The sequence below is a fragment of the Staurois parvus genome, unplaced genomic scaffold, assembly GCF_062004578.1.
Source record: "Staurois parvus isolate SC_StPar_1 unplaced genomic scaffold, SC_StPar_1.0 ptg000634l, whole genome shotgun sequence".
NCBI classification, from domain to species: Eukaryota; Metazoa; Chordata; class Amphibia; order Anura; family Ranidae; genus Staurois; species Staurois parvus.
In genome coordinates this window covers 958,381-984,903 of record NW_028318430.1, presented here as the reverse complement: position 1 = coordinate 984,903, position 26,523 = coordinate 958,381, and the positions used below count along the sequence as shown (strand labels likewise).

General features: G+C 39.4%; 1 protein-coding gene across 8 annotated transcripts in view; it reads right to left on the bottom strand.

Moving 5' to 3' along the window:
- The window catches only part of INPP4A (inositol polyphosphate-4-phosphatase type I A), a 173,627-nt gene that overhangs the window by 64,098 nt on the left and 83,006 nt on the right, over window positions 1–26,523 (bottom strand). For 6 of the 8 annotated variants that reach the window (XM_089693465.1, XM_089693462.1, XM_089693466.1 and 3 more), the window contains exons 7-14: window positions 20,294–20,373; window positions 16,081–16,192; window positions 13,195–13,285; window positions 12,780–12,927; window positions 9,447–9,577; window positions 5,855–5,959; window positions 3,774–3,882; window positions 1,698–1,715 (exon numbers count right to left, since the gene is read on the bottom strand). In XM_089693465.1, the coding sequence (XP_089549591.1) occupies window positions 1,698–1,715; window positions 3,774–3,882; window positions 5,855–5,959; window positions 9,447–9,577; window positions 12,780–12,927; window positions 13,195–13,285; window positions 16,081–16,192; window positions 20,294–20,373 (794 nt within the window). The remainder of the gene's footprint in view (window positions 1–1,697; window positions 1,716–3,773; window positions 3,883–5,854; window positions 5,960–9,446; window positions 9,578–12,779; window positions 12,928–13,194; window positions 13,286–16,080; window positions 16,193–20,293; window positions 20,374–26,523) is intronic. The other 2 variants (XM_089693464.1, XM_089693469.1) reach the window with 1 other exon arrangement.

Below are 26,523 nucleotides of genomic sequence, written 5' to 3'. Positions count from 1 at the left end.
GCCATGTCATCTGCTGGTGTTGGTCCACTGTGCTTCATTAAGTCCAGGGTCAGTGTAGCCGTCTACCAGGAAATTTTGGAGCACTTCATGCTTCCTTCCGCAGACGAGCTTTATGGGGATGCTGACTTCATTTTCCAGTAGGACTTGGCACCTGCCCACACTGCCAAAACCACCAAAACCTGGTTCAATGACCGTGGGATTACTGTGCTTGATTGGCCAGCAAACTCGCCTGACCTGAACCCCATAGAGAATCTATGGGGCATTGCCAAGAGAAAGATGAGAGACAAGAGATCGAACAATGCAGAAGAGCTGAAGGCCGCTATTGAAGCATCCTGGTCTTCCATAACACCTCAGCAGTGCCACAGGCTGATAGCTTCCATGCCACACCGCATTGAGGCAGTAATTGCTGCAAAAGGGGCCCAAACCAAGTACTGAGTACATATGCATGCTTATACTTTTCAGAGGTCCGATATTGTTCTATGTACAATCCTTGTTTTATTGATTGCATGTAATATTCTAATTTTCTGAGATTGTGGATTTGGGGTTTTCATGAGCTGTAAACCATAATCATCACAATTATGACAAATCACGGCTTGAACTATCTTGCTTTGCATGTAATGAGTCTATCTCATATATTAGTTTCACCTTTTAAGTTGCATTACTGAAATAAATGAACTTTTGCACGATATTCTAATTTTTTGAGTTTCACCTGTAGTGGTGTCCAACAGAATTCTTCTTTAACATGATAATACATAAATACTATCACCCAACAAGAGGGATGGAGCAAACATAGGACTATATGGCATGGATGGACTACAGCATCTATGTCACAAGTGAGTAGGCAGAATAAACATTTAATCCATTCTTTAATGCACTCATACAAAAATCAAAGGGAATAATCCAGCATTCCCAGAACTGATTTATAAGTAAATGAATTTGTTCAGCAGTACTTAGTAACTTTTGTCTTACATGGACATTTAGGAGGTTTTCTCAGTTTGAAATAACAATGCTGGCAGAATATAGTAGCAATCAGCATTTGCTTTACATGATTGGAGTAATATTGCTATAACCTCCTTGCATTATCATCAACATGCAAAAAAAACAAAAAACAAAATGTCAGATTGTTTGAAACCTGATAGCTTGGTTCCAAACAATTTAATCTGTTTTTTTCCTATTTGGGTTCATGTTAGTCCCAATTCTTACACAAATATTATTTTCATTTAAGGTTTTACAAAATTCATGATCATAAAAATCTTGTTTCCCAGATTACTGGCCTACTGGAAACAGACTAAGCAATTCAAACATGTGGTAAACATTTTTTTTTACTTCTGACACAATTTGAGATAAATTGCACTAATCTCATTATTGCAAATATTTCAAACCTTTTATAGAAGAGGATAACAACTAAATATTGGCATGACAGAAACATGCTTGAAAGTAAAAACGGGCCTTCTACAAGAACACAAAAAAAGCATACACGATTATGCATCTACATGTAGCTGTGAAGTGAAGCGGTGCCGAAATATTGAACTCCGTCCATGCTAAAATAGGCAACAGGCCTACAAAGTGATGTCTAAATGAAAGATGCAAAAAAGCAGTGATGACAACCCATACTCGACCAAATCAAATCACAAGAAACTAGTATTACAAAAAGCATGAACACGTATGATTTAATGGGTACTGCAAAACCAACTCACCAACTTTCCTCATAACTGCTATAAGGAACCAAGAAACAAAATGCAAAATTAGATAACAACTAATTTAAAAAAGGAAGTTAGCAAAATATTGTCACCAAGTCCTTGCTTTTTTTAAAAGCATGTAAAGATATGTAAAACTTAAAAGAAAATAGAATATATTAGATTTCTTTAAGAGTGATTTAAAAGAAAAATGGATTTTTTGTAACATGGAGGTGTACCCATCTCCCAGTACCAATTTAAAAAAAATAGTGTGAGTAATACAATACCGTGGTCTCTCAAACACTGTATTTATAGTCATACTGCAGTACTAGAGTTCACCGCTGCCAAGACAAATCTGTGTTGACAGCTTTACTTTCCAATAAAACCATAAGTTGCAGGAGGTGGTAACCCCTTCCAGTTACTATATTAAGATTTCCTGAACACATTTCCAGTTTTCCAGAAAATCCCTTAAAGTGTCTCAATGCCAAGCAAAGGCAGCAACTGAGAGGGTTAGTATAACGCCAAAAATGGATTTTCAAGCAATAATTAACAGCAAGTAATGATTATAGGAAGCAATACAATATGTATTCAACTTTGTAGCTGTATATGACACTGTAACAGAGCAGTATCAGTATTTCTTGACCTTCTGAACTCATAACTTGTTTTCAGAAAAGGAATTCTAATCTGCACATTGGCCTTAAGAAGTATTGGTGTCAACGCCTAGTTTTTATGTCTAGTGTACTGGATCTTACATACATTTGTTAGCTGTCTTGACTCATAAGTCTTTCTTAGACAATGACTGCTAATCTGCACATTTGTTAGAAACAATAAAGTCTCCAATGACTGTCTTGTGTATTGGGTCTTACATACTGAATTGAAAATGTCCCCACATACTACCCTATGCTGTCCAAACGGATTCATGCTAAATGCTTAAAGTGTTACTAAACCCACAACAGTAAAATCAGTCTGTATATGCAGTAAAGAAGGCTTGTTATACTCATTGTGGAACTGAAGGGGTTAATCATCTGCATTGTGTAAAAAGGCTGTTTGATCCTGTCTTCTCTGTTCCTCCCTTTTTTCCACTGTCCCCAAGCCATTTGCTGATATTACAGAGCCCTAGGAGACACTCTGCACATGTTCAGTGTGGTGTGTATTGCTATAGGTTGTTTTTTTTTTTTTGGGGGGGGGGGGGTTGCATGTGATCAGTACAGAGCTAGTCAGAACTGACCAGAAAGAGGGTCAGGGGTAATGCAGCCTCATAGGACAGTCAGAGGAGAATGAAAACTCCACCTACAAGCTTTAACCAGTGCTCAGCTGGACATTGATAGAAGTATCAAGACTGCTATATACTGCTGATGAGAAAAGGTATTTAGCAGTTTATATTTACTAAAATAATAAGGGGTTAATCCTTTGCATTGTGTAAAAAGGATGTTTGATCCTGACTTCTCTGATCCTCCTCTTCTTCCACTGTCCCCAATCCATCTCCTGAGTTTTATTTTCTTGGGAGAGTGCATGTGATCAGCACAGGATCAATCAGTGCCGTCCAGACAAAGGGTCAAGTGTGCAGTCTAATAGGACAATCAGGAAAGAATGAAAACTCCTCCTACAAGCTTTAACTAGTACTTGGATGGACACTGATAGGTCACAAGAATGCTATATACTGCTGATTAGAAAAGGTATTTAGCAGTTTATATTTACTAAAATAATTGCACTTCCATATTCTGTGTACGGTGGGAGACCAGATATAGTGAATGCAGGGTCCTGAGTTTAGTAACATTTTAACTTGAAATCTTAATGAGAAAACCCGTAAATCACTATAGATAGGTGGATCTCCTAGGTTATTATAGCTGGCCATTACATTCACTTTAAAGTGTATATAAACCCAAGGCCCGTGCAAAAGGGCTTTAGTTTAACACATGAGGTGTGTTAATGGCAAATGGCAGGAAAAAAAAAGAAAAGCCCTACACTTTAAGCAAGCTCTAAACCTAAAAGGATTTTGTTGAACTAAAAACAGGAATATAAAGTATACATACAACAATAAAAATAATGTTTATAATAATAATAACACTAAGAAAGATGATACAAAATTCAACTTACTTTTTTTTTGCTTCTTCAAACTTGTGCAAAATCTTCCGTAACCCCCCAGATTTAAATCCTTGACAATGGGCAGCTGGTGCTCCTATTGTCACTATATCATAGTTTTGATCTGTAGATTATCATGATAAAGGACCTTTCTTATTAACACATTTATTTGAAATATGAAAACACAGCAAGAAGCTAAAGAGGCTATTGTATTACCAAATCCCTTAGGGCTCGTTTACACCACAATCTCTATGTCCAGTGTGTATTTACATGATTTTGTTATGCTTTTTGCCATTAAACAGAGTTGTATTTATATTTACTTGTGGAGCATTTATGTGTGTTCCAGTATGTTTATGTGCATTTATGTGCGAATAAAAAGGCAGTATGCTGTACACTCATATAAGCACAATGGTGAAAACTAGGCTCCTTGAAATACATTCATTTGTACTGCATATAAGTTTGTATTGTATTTAAAAAAACACATACAACTCCATCTGGTGTAAACAGAGTCATAAATCAGATTTTCTTGGCCAGTGTAAAAAAAAGATACACCCATTTAATATAGGTGGCAATCCACACTACTCAATGTTGACAAAGACTAGCCATACATGGGTTAGATTTCTCTCCATCAGGCCCATGGAACGAACAAGAGAAACCAAATGATTCCCCTATCTTCGCTAAACAGCATGGATGGGGGAATCTCCACTGCCACCCGTCTTTAATCAGCCATGACACTTGTGGCTGCCTGAATAACTGAACAGTGCCTGCATATGATAGCATGCAGTTACTGTTCATCCAATAATTTTCCGCCTGGCTCAGCTGATTTTTTAAATAGACTTTTGTCGAGCCGGGTGCTACTGACAGGGCCAATCACACCTTGAATGTTGACCGATTCTGAAAAATGACTCAAGATTATCTGTTTCCTTCACTAAATAGCCAATGGCTGTGAGAGCTGATCTGTGAATTCTGACCACCAACCAGAATTCACAGAACAGCAGGGGAGACCGGCACACCAACATCTCTTGTGTTGCTACGGCAATCAGTCAGTTTTTTTTATGTTCAACTCACTGATTTAACAAAAAAACTCAGTGTGTACCCAGCTTAAGGAAACCATGGCTTCTATGGAGTAGGGGTTTGGAAGTCAATGTGAAAGCATAACCATACAGGTGTATGTAATGTGTAAATAACACCTAAATCTATTTTTCTGTATGTTTGGTATGATGCTTCACTGTAAACAGTTTTCATAAGCAAATCATTTTGTGAATCTGTTGCAAAGTTTCCTACCTAGAGATCATGCTAATAGCAACCCTTCTTGCTGCAAGCTGGCAATGCTACGCAGCTGCCTGTTAAAGTAGCAGCAGGGCTTTCACTCCTTCAGCTGGCATTGGTCTACCAGGTCTGTGAATAGCCAAAGGAGCATAATGACAATCTGATAACAATGCTGCAAATAGATAGGTCATGGCTTAGCGTTGTCAGCCTGCAACAGGAAGTGCTGTTACTGGCAGGATCTTTAGAGTAGAAACTTTGCTACAGATTAAAACCATGATTTGCTTCAAGAAAACTGTATACTGTGAAATTGGAAACCAAACATACTAAAAAGAGAGTTAACACATACTTTGATGGGATCAAAAAGTCCTATAATATTTGCCTGTGCTGCAAACCACACTTCTGGATAGACAGTTGGTCTATACATTTTATTTTTATGTCTCAGCCCACTTTCCTAAAATGAGCAATAGACCCCTTGTTTTTGGACAGCGATAAAAGTGATGACAAGTAAATACCTTCTGTTTTAAAAACTCCAGACCACACATTTAAAAAGGTGCTTGGAACTTTCAAACTTGTACTTGCAGCCAGGTGAAGGAAAACGTCTAGCAAGCTCTATAGCTCTGGCAAGGCAGCTTCCACACAGCAATGCACCTTCACTTGACAGTAGCTTAAACCATAGTAATACAGAAAGGTTTTCCAGACCAAAAATGGATGAAAGAGCCCAAGATCATTTTAATTGTTGGTAGATAAGTAATATAAAAATAGCCAACTTTAGTTGCTTCAAGTGACTGAGTCAGTAATACTCCAATTATTTTTAACATATTTCATACCTGATGTTGATTCATCTTGAACCCTCATCCTTTGAATGTGTAAATTGGTAGGAACAAATTCTAATTTCTTATCTGCTTTTAAGCTGCTTGCTTTAAAAGAAACACCTGGGAGAAACACAAAGATGGACTAATAAATCCCATGAACTGAGGCCCCTAATACATAACAATTGTGAAAGTTTCAGCATATTGAATTCCCATTTACTGTGACGCCACAGAAATCTAGATTCCTTCCTTTTGTGGACAATAGTAAGCATATATTGGGGTTGATTTACTAAAACCAGAGTGCAAAATCAGGTGCAGCTTTGCATAGAAATCAGCTTCCAGATTTTATTGTCAAAGCTTAATCGAACAAGCTGAAGTTAGAAGCTGATTGGCTACCATGCACAGCTGTACCCGATTCTGCACTCAAGTTTTGGTAAATCAACCCCAGTGTCTCCATGGTGCGGTATTCATGAAAACAGTACTTTAAACATGTTCAGGTGATACGTAATTTACTTGCAGGCAAGGCATACATTCATTAACCCATGTGGACATCAGGAGTACATCTGATAATTTACATTCATGGGTGCCTCCACTAGCATTGCATTATCAATAACCCCCACCCCCGTTCACTGGCAGGCGAATCTTACAGACAACAGACCAATACTGGCTATACAACCCACAGGCTGGAAACCCCCCCCCCCCAAAAAAAAACCAAAACATTCTTTTATCCAAGCTGCAATTATTGCATTTTGACAGCCGCCAGCTATAAAAATACCCAAACAGTGGCTGCATCTAATTGGATGCAGCTGCTTTCCGACTGACAGTTTTCTGCTAAGCTCTTTCAATAGAGGGATGTCAGGCAAGAGGTGGCTGACAGGGTCATCCACTGAGCAGATTTCAACTGGTTGCTCAGGCCCGACAAACTCCTACAGTGTATGGCCAGTTTCACTATAAGGCTTACAATGGGTCAGAAAGAAGGATTTTCCACACTGTTGAAAAGTGTATCTAACACTCTTTTATATATAATGCCTGCTGAAGGAGCCAGTAATTTTAGGGGGTATATATATCTCTTAATGGCCTTTCTGCTATAAAAACAATTTCTCGAAATGCTCCACTATTCCCAAAGCATTAATCAGACATTTCTCTAAAACATTTTGCAAGAAAGCAGGGGGACGCTATAGTAGCATAATTTTAGAAGGCTAGCTAAAAATGTACATCAGAATTGGACAATGTGGTGGTACAATGAAAGCTTAACATGCAAAAAATGCACAGAATGTATAAAAAAAAATGCAAGATACACCTTTCACAGACAGCTGAAAGATCTTTGAAAGCTATAAAAAGAAAAAACAAACAAACAAATGGCAATAAGTGTGTCAAGCATCCCCTCTGTACACAGATCTTCCAGGTGACAGAAGTGGTCATGTTGCTTTAAAGAAATAATTTAGGTGTTTGTATGTGCACTCAACCTGATGTAAAAGGAAAAGATCAATGAGGCTCCCTTATGCCCGTACACACTATAAGAAAATCGTATGAAAATTTTCGTACGAGGACCGATCATCCGATAATCGGATTGTTAGTACACAGCTTTTGAGAGCCGATCACGACAATTCGTACGACAATATCTGAAGGGACAAGCGCAAAAATTTTTCTCGTACGATACCAGATCATACGATTTTCGTTTAATCAGTGCAGCAGTTGTCTGAAAATACAATACAAATACAACGCAATACATGACATCACTTTCAAAATTCTTTTCTTTCATAGAAGAATTTTTGTATCTTTAGTAACCTTTTCACTTTCGATGTGAGACTAGCAGACGAAAAAAAAACAGCCGATCGTTCGTCCGATATTCTCATTGTGTGTACGGAGCATTACCCCAAAATGTTCATAAGTACATAATACATAAATGAAAATTAGCAGTAGAAGTCCATAAAAATATCAATCAATCTAAATCAACCACTCCAGGGAGGAGTGGCCGGCCAAACTCCCTGTGTAACTACAATCCCCAGCAAACATTACAGATGAAAGAGTAATCATACCACACAAGCAATTCTATAAAAAGAATAATCATACTGGCAAACATAAAAGGTGTAAACACGAATATTAAAAGCCAAAAAAGTGTGTGTGTGTGTGTGTGTGTGTGTGTGTGTGTGTGTGTGTGTGTGTGTGTGTGTGTGTGTGTGTGTGTGTGTGTGTGTGTGTGTGTGTGTGTGTGTGTGTGTGTGTGTGTGTGTGTGTGTGTGTGTGTATATATATATATATATACATATACACACACACACACACACACACACACACATATATACACATATGATATGTGTACACACACATAAAAGGAAACAAAGTATGGATATGTAGTTACGGGCATGGCAGCTGAAATTATCCCAGAGGAGACATACTAGAAAAAACACAAAATATATACCACCGAAATATATAAATAAACCAAAATTTAAATTACTATGTTGATCTCCAATTCTTCATTAAGGCCTGAAGTGGACAATGAATTGTGTGTATAAAACTAACATGTCTCCCTTTCACACAGTTTATTATAGTGCTTGGCCTTGATAACATTGCTCAGGATAGTCTCTATGACCCATACTTTGAATCCTTCTGCACTTTCGGCATGTTTCTCTTTTATATAAACAAAACTAAAAGGTACACTATGCTCCACATAGTTCTCTGTTACCTTTCTGATTTTGCCTCGCAATTCAGAGCGGGTTATCAATTGGGGTTGATTATATTAACTATGTCACGTAATTGCTTACAGTGCTATGACTGTTATATGATGTCATTAATTATATATATTTTGTCCTAGTTTTTTATACAAATGCGATCCAAGGCCCTAAGGAAGCGGTTTTTTTCGTGAAACGCGTCAGCCATTTAAGACTAGGATCTTCTGAACAGTTATATTCCAAGCGACATTCATTTTATTGTTATTTTATGATTTGTATTTGTGATACTAACATATGTGAATAATAAAATATTGCTTTTATGTACTGGTATTTGTTCTTGTTTTATACCTCGGGAGGTACAAATACAGCCCCAACCCTAAGTGCTGTTGTCTCATATAAATATTGAGGGATGTTACCACCAGAGGGAATATTAACCCTATACCCATCCTCCACATATGCTTTTTAATTTCATATGCTCCACAGCCATATAGCTCTGAAGACATGCTTGAATCCTCTTTTTATATGTGAGCGAATAATTTTCACTTTTATTAGTTTTAATAAATGCTACACTCACACGGTGGCGCTCTCTCTACCCGTCCTTTTTTTCTTCTTTTGTTTAAACAAAACTAAAAGGTGTTTGTAGAAAAAGTCATTTCGAGTCAGTTTTATTTCAGGTGTTAAATTTGATGGAAAAAAAAAAAAAAAACAGAGAGAATGCATTTTATGTGCCATAATGTAGTGGCCACACCTAATACATTCAGTATTCTGTATAGAAAACAAATTGATTGTAAATACAAGCAAAAGAGCTGCCCAGTGAATTTCTCATAATGTTAGAATAATGTTTAATTTTTGTACTGATTTTTCGGTGGGAAGTTACCCTTCAAAGAATTGTTATGTGTATGTAATATAGAAAATGAGGTCAAGTTCAGCCAGCTTACCTTTATACTGATGGAGATTGGTCAGATTCTCCTGGTATGTCAATATTATGGTCTGATATTGAGTTACAATTTGCCTACGAAGATTCTCCCAGCATGGAGACAGCTCCCCCAGCTCTTCAAGCTCACAAACTCTATACAGTACGAGAAAAGGCAGAATCTCATAGCTTACATAGATTACTCGTAGAGGCGTCTTTGAGTAAACCACAAAAAGGGTGAAACGCATTTGAGGTGGAAAGCTGAAGCCAACTTTCACCCGTTACATTCCCGCATATGCAACAGGGAGTTGGTGTCTGTGTGCAACTGACAGCCATTATGTTGAAGTTTACAGATGTTGCACACTACAGAATGACTGGCAGAGGCTGCAGTCCCATCACTGCGATCTATAAAAGATACACTATATTGCCAAAAGTATTAGGACGCCTGCCTTTACATGCACAAGAACTTTAGTCTTAGTCCATAGGGTTCAATATTGAGTTGGCCCACCCTTTGCAGCTATAACAGCTTCAACTCTTCTAAGAAGGCTGCCCACAAGGTTTAAAAGTGTGTCTATGGGAATGTTTGACCATTCTTCCAGAAGTGCATTTGTGAGGTCAGGCACGGATATCAGACGAGAAGGCCTGGCTCACAGTCTCCGCTCTAATTCATCCCAAAGGCGTTCTATTGAGTTGAGGTCAGGACTCTGTGCAGGCCAGTCAAGTTCATCCACCCCAAACTCGCTCATCCATATTTATAGGCCTTGCTTTGTGCACTGGTGCGCAGTCATGTTGGAACAGGAAGGGATCATCCCCAAACTGTTCCCACAAATTTGGGAGCATAAAATTGTCCAAAATGTCTTGGTATGCTGATGCCTTAAGAGTTCCCTTCACTGGAAAGAAGGGGCCAAGCCCAACCCCTGAAAAACAACCCCACATCATAATCCCCCCTCCATCAAACTCTACACTTGGCACAATACAGTCAGGCAAGTATCAAACTCCTGGCAACCGCCAAACCCAGACATGTCCATCGGATTTCCAGACAGAGAAGCATGATTCGTCACTCCAGCATGTCTCCACTGCTCTAGAGTCCAGTGGCGGCGTGCTTTACACCTCTGCATCTGCCGCTTTCCTTTGCACTTGGTGATGTAAGCCTTGGATGCAGGAAACCCATTCCATGAAGCTCTCTATGCACTGTTATTGTGCTAATCTGAAAGTCACACGAAGTTTGGAGGCCTTTAGCTATTGACTCTGCAGACAGTTGGCGATGGTCACACGAAGTATGGAGGTCTTTAGCTATTGACTCTGCAGACAGTTGGCGACGTCTGCGCACTGTGCGCTTCATTTTACGTGGCCTACCATTTCGTGGCCGAGTTGCTGCTGTTCCCAGTTGCTTCCACTTTGTTATATTACCACTAACAGTTGACTGTGGAATATTTAGTAGCAAGGAAATTTCACAGATGGACTTATTGCATAGGTGGCAACCTATCACAGTACCAGGAAGGAGGAGTTTACAGTGCTGACAGCACGCCGCTGTGCGATCCCAGTTCGGCAGTGGCCAGCTATGTTACTTTGATGTATTTGGAGTATTTCATTTACATCTTACAATAAATACTACACTATTGGAGGCATATGTGCTCCTTGTGAGCTTGATTTTGCCACAGCCCATCCAGACAGAGTGGTACCTGTGGATGCAGTTATTTGCCATTTGCGTGTATATATTGAACTTCTGTTAAGACACAGGGGTGTTTATGTTGCTGTAATGGCAGTCATCAGTTTTGGTCAGTTTTGAATCCACAGGGAAACGGTGGCGGACCTTTGAATCACTTTATTGGAAGCAAGAGCACGTTTTGGTGGTGGACTGTTACTTTCAAGTTTTCTTCACCGTAAGTTTTGATTATAAAGGACTGTTATTTCACTTTTACTTGAACATTGAATTGTTTTTTGTCAAATGTTTTAATCAGATTTGTTTGATTGGTGCTGCATTTTTACTTTTATGCACATTCATGTAGGTCTGTTATGCTACCCAATGGTGTCAGTTGCCTTATATCAGATATAACGCGGATATTATTTGTTTAATTTTACTTGTATCACAGTACCACACTTGAATTCGCTGAGCTCCTGAGAGCGACCCATTCAAATGTTTGTAGAAGCAGTCTGCATGCCTAGGTGCTTGATTTTATGCACATGTGGCCATGGAGGTGATTGGGACACCTGAAGCCAATGATTTGGAGGGGTGTCCCAATACTTTTGGCAATATAGTGTATCTTCACACAGGGAATCATAAGTAATGTCTATAAATTCAAATTTAGGTGGGCTGAATGGACTTTCTAACATAGTAGCAGGTAACTTTTACGCAATTAAAATTGCCTCTCAAATGAATTACTGAAATAATAAAAAATTGTGCACTAAGAGAAACCATCTTTAACTACATTGAAATGTATGCAAATACCAGAGGGTTTCATATATCAGAGCAATAATTTGAGGAAATTCTTATTCTGTATGAAAAATGTGTCATCTAATAGAAGAAAGGTGAAAGCGATATAGCTTGCGGGAGGTCAGGGAATGTTTAGTGCTATGCAGTATATCAGTAATGACTGCTAAACTGATTGCTAGCTGCTAAAATATATTCAAAGTATATTAGTCATTCTAGTTTAGTACTTTACATCAAGATTATGTTTCCTGGATGGAATAAATAACTGTGTAGATAGACTATACATGATAAACAGGATGTAACCAACCACAGGCAGTTTCTGAATATGTGGTAACCATACATTTAGTATTTTCTCAATCCACCCACTTGCGACTTCACACACATTTCATAACTTAACTTGCAAATGGGGGGGTGTTAGCAGTGGTCAGCACCTAAAAACAGGTGTAAGGTGCATGGTGCAAAAGGTGAACTTAGCCTTTAAGCTGGCCAGACACTGATGAAATTCAGTAGGTTCAGTAGGGATAAGCTGAAGTTTTATCAGTGTACGGCTGTCCCCTTCTGTTGAAGGAACATGATGGAAAATTCTACTGAACCAGTGGCTGCAGCCAATTAGTGGGTGCTGCTATCATAATACAATGTCCCATGACTGAATGAAAAAAAAAACTAACCATGTATGTCCAGCTTTAGACTGTGAATGAATGGTATAATAATCAGTACATTATGTGAAAATGTTATCTTTAAATTAAAGAATTTAACAGTAGACTGAATACTAAATGTACATTTTTTAGCTTTTGTGGTCAGGACAAGGAGGAGAGCTGCTGCCCAGTAAGAAACAAAAGTACTGGTGTTACAGTATATATAGACATGGGAGTTATTATGTGAATTTGTGGGACTTCATGTGAAGAAGGATGCCTACACTTATCTCACCTGGCAGCATCCTCTTCCAGCAGGAGTTTTACAAACTGTCTGGGTATATGCAACGAAAGGACACTCTCAGCCATTTGCTCCAGTATTCGCAGGTGATTACCATCTGTTGTAGGAAATCGATACATGCGGCAGATTGCACCTCCAAACACTGTGAATCAAAAAGATGAAAATAAACTTAAGGCTCTACTACACACATGACAGGTATAGACATCTGGCAGAACCAATGTCTAATTTGTCCTCAACTATACAAATTCATTTTAACTTTATATGATACATTTGCAAGAAAGGGGTTTGTACTTGTAACTTAGGAGTGTGTGACTATTCATCCACCGAAAACCCAATCTAGTCTACTTGCAGACAACCGTGCATAGAAGCAAGCAACACTGCGTAAATAAATTACTAGAAATCAGCTTACCTGATTTTAGAAGTGTATCTTTTCGTAAAGATGCATATTTTGAACGTATTCCTAAAGATTCTGTTAAACTTTCATCAACTGGAATTACAGTCTAAAAACAAAATCATATGTGTTTACAGATGAAACATGTCAAAAACAATTTAAAATTGCACACTATGGAAGAAACAGCCATCCATGTTTCAGTGAGTATGGATATGGTAATGTATATTTTAACTAATGTAATATACAACATCAGTCTCTGTGTGATCTTTCAAGAAGACCTATAACACAATGCCCTGAGGGAAGGTAACAGTAGTGGATGCTGTTCTTGGTTCCATTAGTGATAGATGTGATCATAAATGAAAGATCAAGTTGAAGGCTAACTTTACTCTACACCAGTGGTCTTCAAACTGTGGCCCGGGGGCCAGATGAGTTCTTTGCTTGCTTTCATCCAGCCCTTCGGCACTATTTCATCCACTGACACAAAAAATGAGGAATAATTCCCCTCCCACTGACACAAATGAAGGGGCACAATTTCTCCAAAATACATCAATGATGAGGCACAGTTCCTCCAAATGACACCAATGTTGGGGCATTGTTTTTTTCCAACTGATGTTGGGACCTTTTTGTACTCCCAAAAGGCCACAGTCCGGCCCTCCTAAAGTCTGAAGGACAGTAAACTGGCCCTTTGTTTTGAAAGTTTGGAGAGCCCTGCTCTACATGACTCTATTCGTCTAACTATGGCAATGCAGAAAGTCATGTAGTTACAGGAAATGTTATCTATGACAGACTCAACTGACAGGTATATATACCTTTCACAATCCAATGTCTTGATGTATGACCAGAGCCTACTAACACTGTGGCAGGGCTAGCATGGGTGGGTCATGGGTGGGCCATCCTTAAAGCAATTGTAAAGGATCCATTTTATTTTCTAAAAATAACAAACACGTCATACTTACCTGGTCTGTGTAATGGTTTTGAACAGAGCAGCCCCAATCCTCCTCTTTTCGGTTCCCCCGCCAGGGTTCCTGGCTGCTCCCCCCCACTGAATGCCCCCATAACAAACAATAAGGTAAAACATCTTTTGCCTTTAGAGTCATTTTAAATAGTATTGGAAACAGCCATGATGTCAACTCTTCCAAAATACATCAGAAGGTTTATAAATGAAAAAGCGCAATGCCTACCTTTTCTAACATTTACAAAGTATCAGTCCATTACTATAAGGCTCTAATAACTCTTTTACACTTGCCTATTTCACATACTGCATACACATACACACACATATATACATACATATACACACATATATACACATACATACACACACACAAACATATACATACATACACACACACCTTTGAAAAAGTATTCATACCCCTTGAAATGTTCCACATAGACCAACACAAAGTGGCACATAATTGTGAAGTGGAAGGAAAATGATAAATGGTTTTCAAATTTTTTTACAAATAAATATGTGAAACGTGTGCCATGCATTTGTATTCAGCCCCCCCCCCCCCCGAATCAGTACTTTGCAGAACCACCTTTTGCTGCAATTACAGCTGCAAGTCTTTTTGGGGATGTCTCTACCAGCTTTGCACATCTAGAGAGGGACATTTCTGCCCATTCTTCTTTGCAAAATAGCTCAAGCTCTGTCAGATTGGATGGAGAGTGTCTGTGAACAGCAATTTTCAAGTCTTGCCACAGATTCTCAATTGGATTTAGGTCTGGACTATGATTGGGCCATTCTAACACATGAATATGCTTTGATTTAAACCATTCCATTGTAGCTCTGGGTGTATGTTTAGGGTCGTTGTCCTGCTGGAAGGTGAACCTCCGCCCGTCTCAAGTCTTTTGCAGACTCTAACAGGTTTTCTTCTAAGATTGCCCTGTATTTGGCTCCATCCATCTTCTCATCAACTCTGACCAGCTTCACTGTCCCTGTTGAAGAAAAGCATTCCCACAACCTGATACTGCCACCACCATGTTTCACGGTGGGAATGATGTGTTCAGGGTGATGTGCAGTGTTAGTTTTTTGCCACACATAGTGTTTTGCTTTTAGGCCAAAAAATTTGATTTTGGTATCATTTGACCAGAGCACCTTCTTCCACGTTTGCTGTGTCCCCCACATGACTTCTCGCAAACTGCAAATGGGACTTCTTATAGCTTTCTTCTTGCCGCTCTTCCATAAAGGCCAGATTTGTGGCATGCACGACTAATAGTTGTTCTGTGGACAGATTCTCCCACCTGAACTGTGTATCTCTGCAGCTCCTCCAGAGTTACCACGGGCCTCTTGGCTGCTTCTCTGATTAATGCTGTCTTTGCCTTGCCTGCCACTTTAGGTGGACGGCCATGTCTTGGTAGGTTTGCAGTTGTACTCTTTCCATTTTCGGATGATGGATTGAACAGTGCTCTGTGAGATGTTCAAAGCTTGGGATATTTTTTTTATATCCTAACCTTGCTTTAAACTTCTCCACAACTTTATCCCTGACTTGTCTGGTGTGTTCCTTGGCCTTCATGATGCGGTTTGTTCACTAACGTTCTCTAACAAACCTGATGGCTTCACAGAACAGCTGTATTTATACTGAGATTAAATTACACACAGGTGGATGCTATTTACTAATTAGGTGACTTCTGAAGGCAATTATTTCCACTAGATTTTAGTTAGGGATATCAGAGTAAAGGGGGCTGAATACAAATTCATGCAACACTTTTCAGATATTTATTTGTAAAAAAAAATTTGAAAACCATTTATCATTTTCCTTCCACTTCACAATAATGTGAACATGTAACATTTTCATTAACAGATTTAGTAAACCCATTTTATTTTGAATTATTCAGTTAATGGGTGTGTAAACCCAAATGGGCATACAAATATGAACTGTCTTGTTGTGACCAGATTATACTTACTCTTCCATTAACAGTATCCAGTGATCTATTAACAGGGGGGCGCTGATCAACCTTCTCCTCCATTTGCCAGCCTATAATAGTGATGTTACCAACTCGTTCTTGTTCAGCAGACCTGCAGAGTGAAAGAATTTGATTTGACAGGGTATCTATAACAGCCAAACTCCGGGAAATCTAATCATTCAATAATCAGACCTTGGAACAAGCTTTCCTCCACCTAACATACATGTCCACTATTCAGCACGTGAGGAAAAATGCTTATTTCGGTCTATGAGGCTGCAACTGTCTCCAGTCATGTTTTTTCTGCACTCCATTCATTTGATAATTTGCACTCCTTATACAGGGAGCCTGGCGCATAAAAGCACTTAAAATGCTCATGCTGTGCAATAACGGTTACCCAAGTTTGGCATGCACATCAATTTTCTCTTCAATTAGGCTATCCTTATTATTGTCTGTATTCAATACTTTATGGAAATCAACCCTTTTAAAGGGAACATATGAGGTTTTTAACTTTTATACATTTTCTTTATTATCTTTAGGAATAAAGAAGTAAATATAGATTTTAGTTTTTGATTAGCAAATATTAAATATTGCACCTTACAGTGTTTTTACTTTTTTTTTGAACCAGCAGATAGAACTTTAGGCTAGTGTTCACATTTTACTACATCTCCTACAGCCTGTTTACAGAACTCATATGCTGAAATTTACATAAACATATGATTTATTGCAAAGATTCATCCCTTATCAGAATACTTCGCCTGAGGTTTCAAACAGACAAAGCATGACTCAAAGAATTCTGTGTCTGCTGTGCTGCTTGTTTGGCTAGCCCTTAGTGCTTTGGGAATCTTTTGTGATGTATTAGAAGCGAGGTTCACCTATAGGAACATGTTGCACTCATATTTAGGGTGTAACATGTTCCTAAGCACTCGCTTCACACCCACACAGCCCTCTCCCTGTGACAGTGTGCCAGGGTTCCTCACCCCTACAGCCGCTGTCACATTTAAAATCAGTGTGGCTCAGCGGGTGGAGATCAGTAAATGAATAAGCTACAAGTCCTGTCTTCCACCGCAGCAGACAGACTTGTAGTTTTCAATGGACCATAGGTGCAGTAATCAGCACACTTGTAGTCTATTTACACTTCATTCAGCTTTCTAACTGAAAGCCTGTACAAAGACACGGGCAGAGAGCTGGAGGAAGTGTTTGCAGGAACCTGACATTGCACCAGCGACTGATCACAGGCGCTATCCTTTGTAGGCTCCAGTGGAAAATAAAATTATAAATGCACTTTTTTCCTGTGCATTTTTTTTTTTTAATTAAAATGTCAACTTAGCCGTTAAATGTTTATTTGCAAAATGAAGATTTTTTGCCTTTATGAAATTTTTTTTTAATCTCCGTTTTACTGCAATAACTTTAATTTATAATCACAGGGCCAAACAAGAAAAGAAATCTTATATCTCAAGCCAAGATTTCCAACCTTGTTCCTGATCAGTCTGCTGTCAGGTACCCATAAAAAATGGGTTATTGTTTTCCTACTGTAGAGCAGCCAATATAAGCACATGTAATGAATGTATTCTTAAAAGGTACAATGAGTCCTGACCGGTGTCTAGGTGAGTAATATCCCACACCCCAAGATTCACAGTATCGCACCTATGGATACAAGCAGAATCACATAATTTGGGAGCTGCTACTATTAAACTGCTGTAAAAATTAATATAAACTGTGATATAATTATACAACATGACATAAAATAACCACAAATAATAGCGCTACCCTTAAGTAGAATAAATAAATAACTAAATCATTAAATCCACCACCAAATAAGTGCATAAATGTGACAAAATATATATCAAATTTAGCGTCCTCACAGAGTCCATTCAATAATTTTATTGAATGGACTCTATGAGGACCCTTATTTTGATATACGTTTTGACACATTTATGCACTTATTTGGTGGTGGATTTAATGATTTAGTTATTTATTTATTCTACTTAAGGGTACCGCAATTATTTGTGGTTATTTTATATGTCATTTTGTATAATTATATCACAGTTTATATTAACATGTAATGAATGTATGTAATGAAATCACAACTGGTAGTTAGGAGGACTAGACACTTAAGGGCCCATGACCACATGGGATCTGTCACAGTTGCATCCTCTGAAGAGGTTATATTCCTGGTAACCAATATTACTTTGTGACAAAAAAAAAAGAAAAAAAAAAGAAACAAATAGAGCAATCTAAAAATTAAACCTGTGTGCATTTTCATTTGATGTGCATTTTTTTTCATAAGGTCATGAGTATCTCCAACGCATTATTTTCACCTTTGTCAGTGATTAGCAGAATTGTATGGTTTTTCCCCTAAAAGTTGAAAATGCTCACTTATCTGATCTGCTTTCTGAACAGGTTACACGCATATTTATGGTGTAACGTGCCATATTAACACCCTCTGCTTCTCAATTCCCCCCTCCCTGTGACAGCGGACAGGGGATCTTCTCCCTGCACCCACTGTCAAAAGGTAAAAACAGCATGGACATGCGGGGCTCTGTTCAAACTATCCTGAGAGTCTGCAGGAGCCAGACACTGCACCCACTGTTTGCTGATTGTGAGCGCATTGCTCAACAAGCCCCTTAGAAATAAAAATGAATACATATTTTTTACCTGCAAAAAAGGTGCATTTACAACTTGTTTTTAAAAGGTGAACTTATCCATTGAATACCTAATCCGATCAGACACTTGCTACAAATGTTTTGGTGTCTGCAACTTCACACCTGCTTCCACACCTATAAAAACATTCACATATATACTGTACACATTGAGCAACAAGATGTTAAATGCTCCTGTCATATAATATCTTCCTCCACATCAACTTCCTCCATATGCATATTCACATATATACTGTACATGTAGATAAGCAACACAAGGAATGCTTTTGTCATTTCATTACTTCTTCTAAATATATACACAGTCACATAAATACTATACACAAAGACAAGCAAGGAATGCTTCTGTCATTTCAGATCTTCCTCCAGATCTATACACAGCCACATATATACTGTACACATAGACAAGCAAGGAATGCTTCTGTCATTTCAGATCTTCCTCCAGATCTATACACAGTCACATATATACTATACACATAGACAAGCAAGGAATGCTTCTGTCATTTCAGATCTTCCTCCAGATCTATACACAGTCACATATATACTGTACACATAGACAAGCAAGGAATGCTTCTGTCATTTCAGATCTTCCTCCAGATCTATACACAGTCACATATATACTATACACATAGACAAGCAAGGAATGCTTCTGTCATTTCAGATCTTCCTCCAGATCTATACACAGTCACATATATACTATACACATAGACAAGCAAGGAATGTTTCTGTCATTTCATATCTTCCTCCAGATCTATACACAGCCACATATATACTATACACATAGACTAGCAAGGAATGCTTCTGTCATTTCAGATCTTCCTCCAGATCTATACACAGTCACATATATACTATACACATAGACAAGCAAGGAATGCTTCTGTCATTTCAGATCTTCCTCCAGATCTATACACAGTCACATATATACTGAACACAAAGAATGCTTCAGTCATTTCATATCTTCTTCCAGATCCATGCACATTTACATACATACCGTACAGACAAAGACATCAATAGACTGTCATTTCATAATCGCCTCCAGACCAGTGTACAATCACACAAAGACAAATACAGACACCGACTGCTCCCGTCACTTGCACTTCTGTGTGTGTGTGTGTATATATGTGTATATGTATATATATATATATTACACACACACACACACACACACACACAGGCTGTGTCCTGCCGAAACAATGACATTGATTAAACTACTTTGGCAAATTCCTCCGGTTGTAAGACCCGCTGGGTGCATCTACTGCCTGCTGCATATTCTATGTACTATTTCATGTACTGCACCTAGACTATTACCCCTACAAGTGTAAGCGGTGGGCCCATCTCTACACTACACACTCTCACACATGTACTACATACACAGATAAGATAGATACCGAATGCTTCTGTCACTTCATATCAGCCTCCTGATCTATACACACTGACATATATAACAGGAACAGAGAAAAACAAGACACTCAAACCTTTTATCACTTCAAATCCAACTTAATATTGATGAGCATTTCCAAATATACATATGGACAACCAAGAAACCATATGCTTACCATAGTGGCAGATGTAATCTGTGGCTCTTCTCCTGTAATAAATCCTTTACTATAAACTTTCCAGAGCCCAGCAAATACATCTATGCAGAAAATAATAAAGAAAGAGGAAAGTACAAAGTTAACATGCTTCAAATCTTCAAACTGATCTACTTCCTGCTGGGTTAGCAGGTCTGTGAATAACAGCAAATCTTATCAGCTTTCTTTAACCACTAGCCTACAGGGCACTTATACCCCCTTCCTGCCCAGGCCAATTTCCAGCTTTCAGCGCTGTCACACTTTGAATGACAATTGTGCGGTCATGCAACACTGTACCCATATGAAATTTTTATCATTTTTTTGAGACAGATATAGCTTTCTTTTGGTGGTATTTAATCACCTCTGGAATTTTTATTTTTTCTTAAGCAAACCAAAAACCAAAAGAAAATTTTGAAAAAAAAAACGTTTTTTCTTAGTTTTTGTTATAAAATTTTGTAAATAAGTGATTTTTCTTCTTCACTGATGTGCGCTAATGAGGCTGTAGTGATGGGCACTGATAGGCTGCACTGATGGACACTGATAGGTGGCACTGATGAAGAGGCACTGGTAGGTTGCACTGATCGGCATTGACAGGCATCACTGATGGGCACTGAAACGCAGCATTGATACATGACACTGATATATGGCACTGATAGGCGGCACTGACTGGCACTGATAGGCGGCACTGACTGGCACTGATAGGCGGCACTGATGTGCACTGATAGGTGCAACGGATTGGCATTGATATGTGGCACTGACTGGCACTGATGGGTGACATTGAAAGGCAGCTCAAATGGGCACTGATATGTGGCATTGATGTGCACTGGTATGCACTGATATCTGGCATTGATGTGGCACTGACGAGCACTGACTGATGGACACTAACAGGTGGCACTTTTGGGGCCACACTGATCATCAGGGCACACTGATCATCAGTGCCCTGATGATCCGTGTACATGTACCCTCCACAGAAAGCCGATTACCGGCTCTCCTCTCCTCTCGAGCTGTCAGCGTGACCGCTCAAGAGGAGAGAAATGCCGATAACCGGCATTTCCGTGTTTACATGTAATCAGCTGTGATTGGACACAGCTGATCACATGACCGAGCCGACATCTCCGGCTCTTTCCGTGATCCGCTGTGTCCCTCGCTCCCTGAGCCACGCATGCGTGGTGAGAATGGAAGGACGTCATATGATGTCCTATCAGAACGAGAGAACCACCTTGCGCCTGTCATTGTACTATATGGTGGGCGGAAGGTGGTTAAAGGAAACCTTTCTTTGGAGAAATAATGAATGCTAATGCAAATATTTCATTCTGCAAATACTAGTTGCCTGGCTGTCATGTTGACTCTGTTGCCCAATACTCTGAATCTTTGAACTTTTACAATATATGCATGTGCTTCACATCAGTTACTGAGAAAGGGATGAACCTAGAGCAGGGGTGTCAAACTGGCGGCCCTCCAGCTGTTACCTCTGCCTTTGGGAGTCATGCTTGTAACTGTCAATCATGCAATACCTCATGGGACTTGTAGTTTGGGAATAGCTGGAGGACTGCCAGTTTGACGCCCATGATCTAGAGGGTCAACATTACAGTCATGCAAACAACATTGTCAGGAGGTCAGCTAAAATTGCACTCTGTAGCAAAGCTCCAGGCACTGATCCAATTCAATTCTTCTAGCATCACCAATAGAGGGTCTCTCCGCTGGCTGCTGTGGTTCTTCCTACTAACCCCTGGTCTCTATGGGACACAATAGTAATCTATGAGTCACCAGGAGGCCCCACAGCATCCAGATGAAGACATGCTCATCTACATACCCAGAAACATGAAAAAGGATCAGTGTCAGAAGATCTGATAGAACCTGAAATTTTAGCAAATAGGCCAAGGGACAGGTTATTTTGCTGATACCCCCCACCCATAGGTAGGGTCAATTTAAATTGACCCTCCTTTTATCAATCATTGTAAAAAGCAGCACTGATAGCACACATCTATTTTAGAACCCCTTTTTGCAGGTAAAAAATATGCATTTAGTATTTTTTTTACATTGCAGCCTGTAAGTCCTCATGCACACTGGACATTTTTACAGTTGCTGTTTTTGGCTTTTGATGTTTTTTCCTACAGCCAGTAAACTCCCCAGCATCAGCGGTTTATGGCAGGGGTGTTTGACTGGAAAAAAACCCTGGACTAGTGGGTTTCTAGAGGAGTTTTTTAGCTGTAAAGACGTTTTAATGCTGAAAAACACGGCAAAACACTGTAAATTGCGGGCAACTGGCGTTTTTGGACTTTTTTTGAGCAAAAAAAACGCAAAAAAATGCAGTAAAACGCTAATGCAAAAACACTGAAAAACCTCATATTTTTAACAAGACTTTACACAGCTAACGTTACCAGAGTTATTAAAACCCCAGTGTGCATGGAGCCTAAAGCACTGCACCTATGATCAGCAGATTGTGGGTGCAATGCCAGGATCCTACAGACTCTCAGTAAGCTGTCTGCCTGTACCTCCCATATGGGCAGATAGTTACTGAAAGGCAGGAAGAATCAATGAACTATGATGGCGCTCACCAGCGCCCTTGTTCTTTGAGAACTAAAAGCCATAAACCACAATGGCAGATGGTAATTATAGTTCAGAAAACTGTGAATGAACGATGTGGCCGGGTGGGTGGAGCTCTGTAGAGCCATGCGGTTTTCAAATAGTGGCAGCAGGTGCAGGGAGAAGAGCCTTCCGCCCGCTGTCACACAGCAGGGAGTGCTGATGGTGGGAGGTGGGAGCATGATACAACCTAAATATGGGTGTAACATGTTCTGAAAGGTGAACTTATCCCTTAACAAGAAAAAGTGCCTTTAAGCTGAAAAAAACTGAAATTTTATAATGAATTTATCAACAAAGAACAAGTGTGAAATGCCATGTAGCACTCGTGTCCTGAAGACACAGTAAACACGTAAACTAAAAGAATAAAAAGTGTGCCATATGAACTATTTATTAAAGTGGCTGGTGGCTGTACAGGTAAAAAAAAAAACCTTCTGTGTGCTGCTCCCCCCACAGCCCCCCTAACACTCACCTAATCACTCAGCTGTCCTGGGTCTCTCTCTCCTCATTGGCTAAAACACAGCAGAGGGAGCCATTGGCTTCTGATGCTTTTAATCTCAGCCAGTGAGCAGGGGGTGAGCCTGAATGTGTCTCATGGATGCATAGAGCGGGGCTCGGGAGCGAGCATGCACCAGTGCCCCCATAGCAAGCAGCTTGCTATTGGGGGCACTAGTCAAGGGGACGGATCCAGGAGTGATGGAGGGGGACCCAAGAAAAAGAGGATCAGGGGTGCTCTGTGCAAAACAATTGCACAGAGCAGGTAAATACGACATGCTTGTTATTTGTGTGATGTTTCTTTTTTTGGCATGCTTTTAATCACACTCACAGTATATACAGCTGGTAAAATAAATATTGAACATGTCACCATTTTTCTCAGTAAATATATTTGTAAAGGTGCTATTGACATTAAATTTTCACCACATGTCGGTAACAACCCATGCAATCCATACATACAAAGAAACCAAAACAAATAAGTTTAGAAATTAAGTAATGTTTAATAAAATGGAACGACATGGGAAAAAGTATGGAACACATAAGAAAGGAAGGTGCAAAAAGGCATGGAAAGCCAAGACACCAGCTGAAATCTATCAGTAATTAGAAAGCAATCCTGCCACTTGTCAGTGCAAATTAATATCAGCTGGTTCAGTCTCAACTGATGGTCTATAAAAAGGTGGCTCATTACCAAGGTGTCACACAAGAAACATCTCATGATGGGTAAAGCAAAGAGCTCTCTCAAGACCTTTGCAACCTTACTGTTGCACAACATACTGATGGCATTGGTTACAGAAGGATTTCTAAACTTTTGAATGTTCCAGTGAGCACTGTTGGGGTCATAATCCAGAAATGGAAAGAACGTAAGTCGGCCCCAACCAGGTGCTCCTTGCAAGATTTCTGACAGAGGAGTGAAAAGAATTATCAGTCCAAGAGCCAAGGACCACTTGTGAAGAGCTTCAGAAAGATCTGGAATTAGCAGGTACAATTGTTTCAAAGAAAACAATAAGTAACGCACTTTAGCCTTTATGCATGCTCACCATGCAAGACTCCATTGCTTAAGAAAAAGCATGTTGAAGCTTGTTTAAAGTTTGCTGCACAACATTTAGACAAGCCTGTGAAATTACTGGGAGAATATAGTCTGGTCAGAGGAGACCAAAATTGAACTCTTGGTAGCCATAATACACACCATGTTTGGAGGTCAAATGGCACGGCACATCACCCCAAAACACCATACCAACAGTGAAGTTTGGAGGTGGGAACATCATGGTGTGGGGCTGTTTTTCAGCATACGGTACTGGCAAACTTCATGTCATTGAAGGAAGGATGAATGGATAAAATGCACCAAGACATTCTTGATAAAAAATCTGCTGCCATCTACCAGGATGATGACGATGAAACGAGTGTGGACATTTCAGCAAGACAATGATCCCAAACACAAAGCCAAGGAAACTCTCAAATGGTTTCAAAGAAAGAAAATAAAGCTTCTAAAATGTCCCAGCCAATCACCTGACTTGAAACCATTCGAAAAACTATGGAAAGATCAGAGTTCATAGAGAAGCCCATGGAACCCGGAATCACGGAAGACTGTTTGTGTGGAAGAATGGGCTAAAATCACACCTGAGCAATGCATGCAACTAGTTTCTCCATAAAGGAGGTGTCCTGAAGTGGTCATTACCAGCAAAGGATTTTGTACAAAGTGTTAAATAAATTTCAGTTAGCGTGTTCAATACTTTTTCAGTCCATTTTATTAAATATAACTTAATTTCTGAATGTATTTGTTTTGGTTTCTTTGTATATATTGATTGTACGAGTTGTTATCAACATGTGGTGAAAACTTCATGTCAACAGCACCTTTAGAAATATAGAATGCTCAGCATAAAATGAGAACACCCCAACAGATTTGTCAGAAAACCTTAACTTTACTTTCAGAATCAACATTTTCTATGGGACACTATACTAGAAATTACTCCCACAAATGCAGGCCATTGACTGCAAACAAGATTTGTTAATTTGCAAACGCAAAAAGGTATTTTTCCTAACAAATTCATTCAAGACCATGTTGCAAAAATGAATACACCCCAACGAAAGTTTTAGGAGCGAAGCTAAATTTTAAACAACAAAATCCTAATTAACAAGAATTCAACTACAGGTGAGTCTAATTATTTATTAAGCAGGTGTCCAGCAGACAGTTGATTATAAAAAGGGTGTTATTTAATGAAGACACACATATAAGGCCACTGTTGCATTTCTGAAGGAGAACAAGGTGAATGTGATTCAGTGGCTAAGTTTGTGCCCGATCGAACCCAATTGAACACCTATGGGGAATTCTGAAGAGACAAGTTGAGCATCACTCTCCATCCAGCATCCAGGCTCTAAAAGAGGTCATTCTTGAAGAATGGAAAAAGATGGATGTTGCAATATGTCACCAACTTGTCCATTCCATGCCTAGAAGACTTGGTACTATTCCTTACAAACCATGGAGGTCATACAAAATACTAGATGTAGTAGTACGTTATATTATTAACCTTACTTTCATGTAAGGAGCTTAACAAATGTTCTATAAAACTCACTTTTGTCAAAATTTCGGAAATTGTTCTTGTGTTCATTAACCCCTTGGCGTCGGCGCCTCCTGGCCCTTTAAGGGTTTCAGAAGCCTGGGGGCGGGGTTTTAGGGTCATGTGACCGCCGTGATTCACTGTCACGATTGGGAAAGGTCCTGATCGAAAGAGGAGATCGGGACCTTTCCGTGAGTACCGGACATGTGTGCTGGGAGCGCACACTCTCAGCACATATGTTTTTTCTAATGGCACGCAAATGCGCGGCCGCTCGGCGTCAAGGCCAAGACGCCGGGAGGCCGCACATTTGCGTGCGGCCGGCACAAAGAGGTTAAGATATTGATAAAAATCTTTTCAGAAGGGGTGTACTCATTTATGCTGAGCACTGTGTATACAAATATATGATTGCGGTACATGTCAATGCATTAAACTGCTGATCAGCTTCTCTACACCCATATCTACATCCAATATGAGGAGTTTTATTCTGCCAGCAGAATGGTTTGTATTTTTATTACAGGGAATGAAGGAGGGGAACCTGGCAGATGCAAAAACCTAGTGGTAAGTGTCTCAGCCCACTGAGGT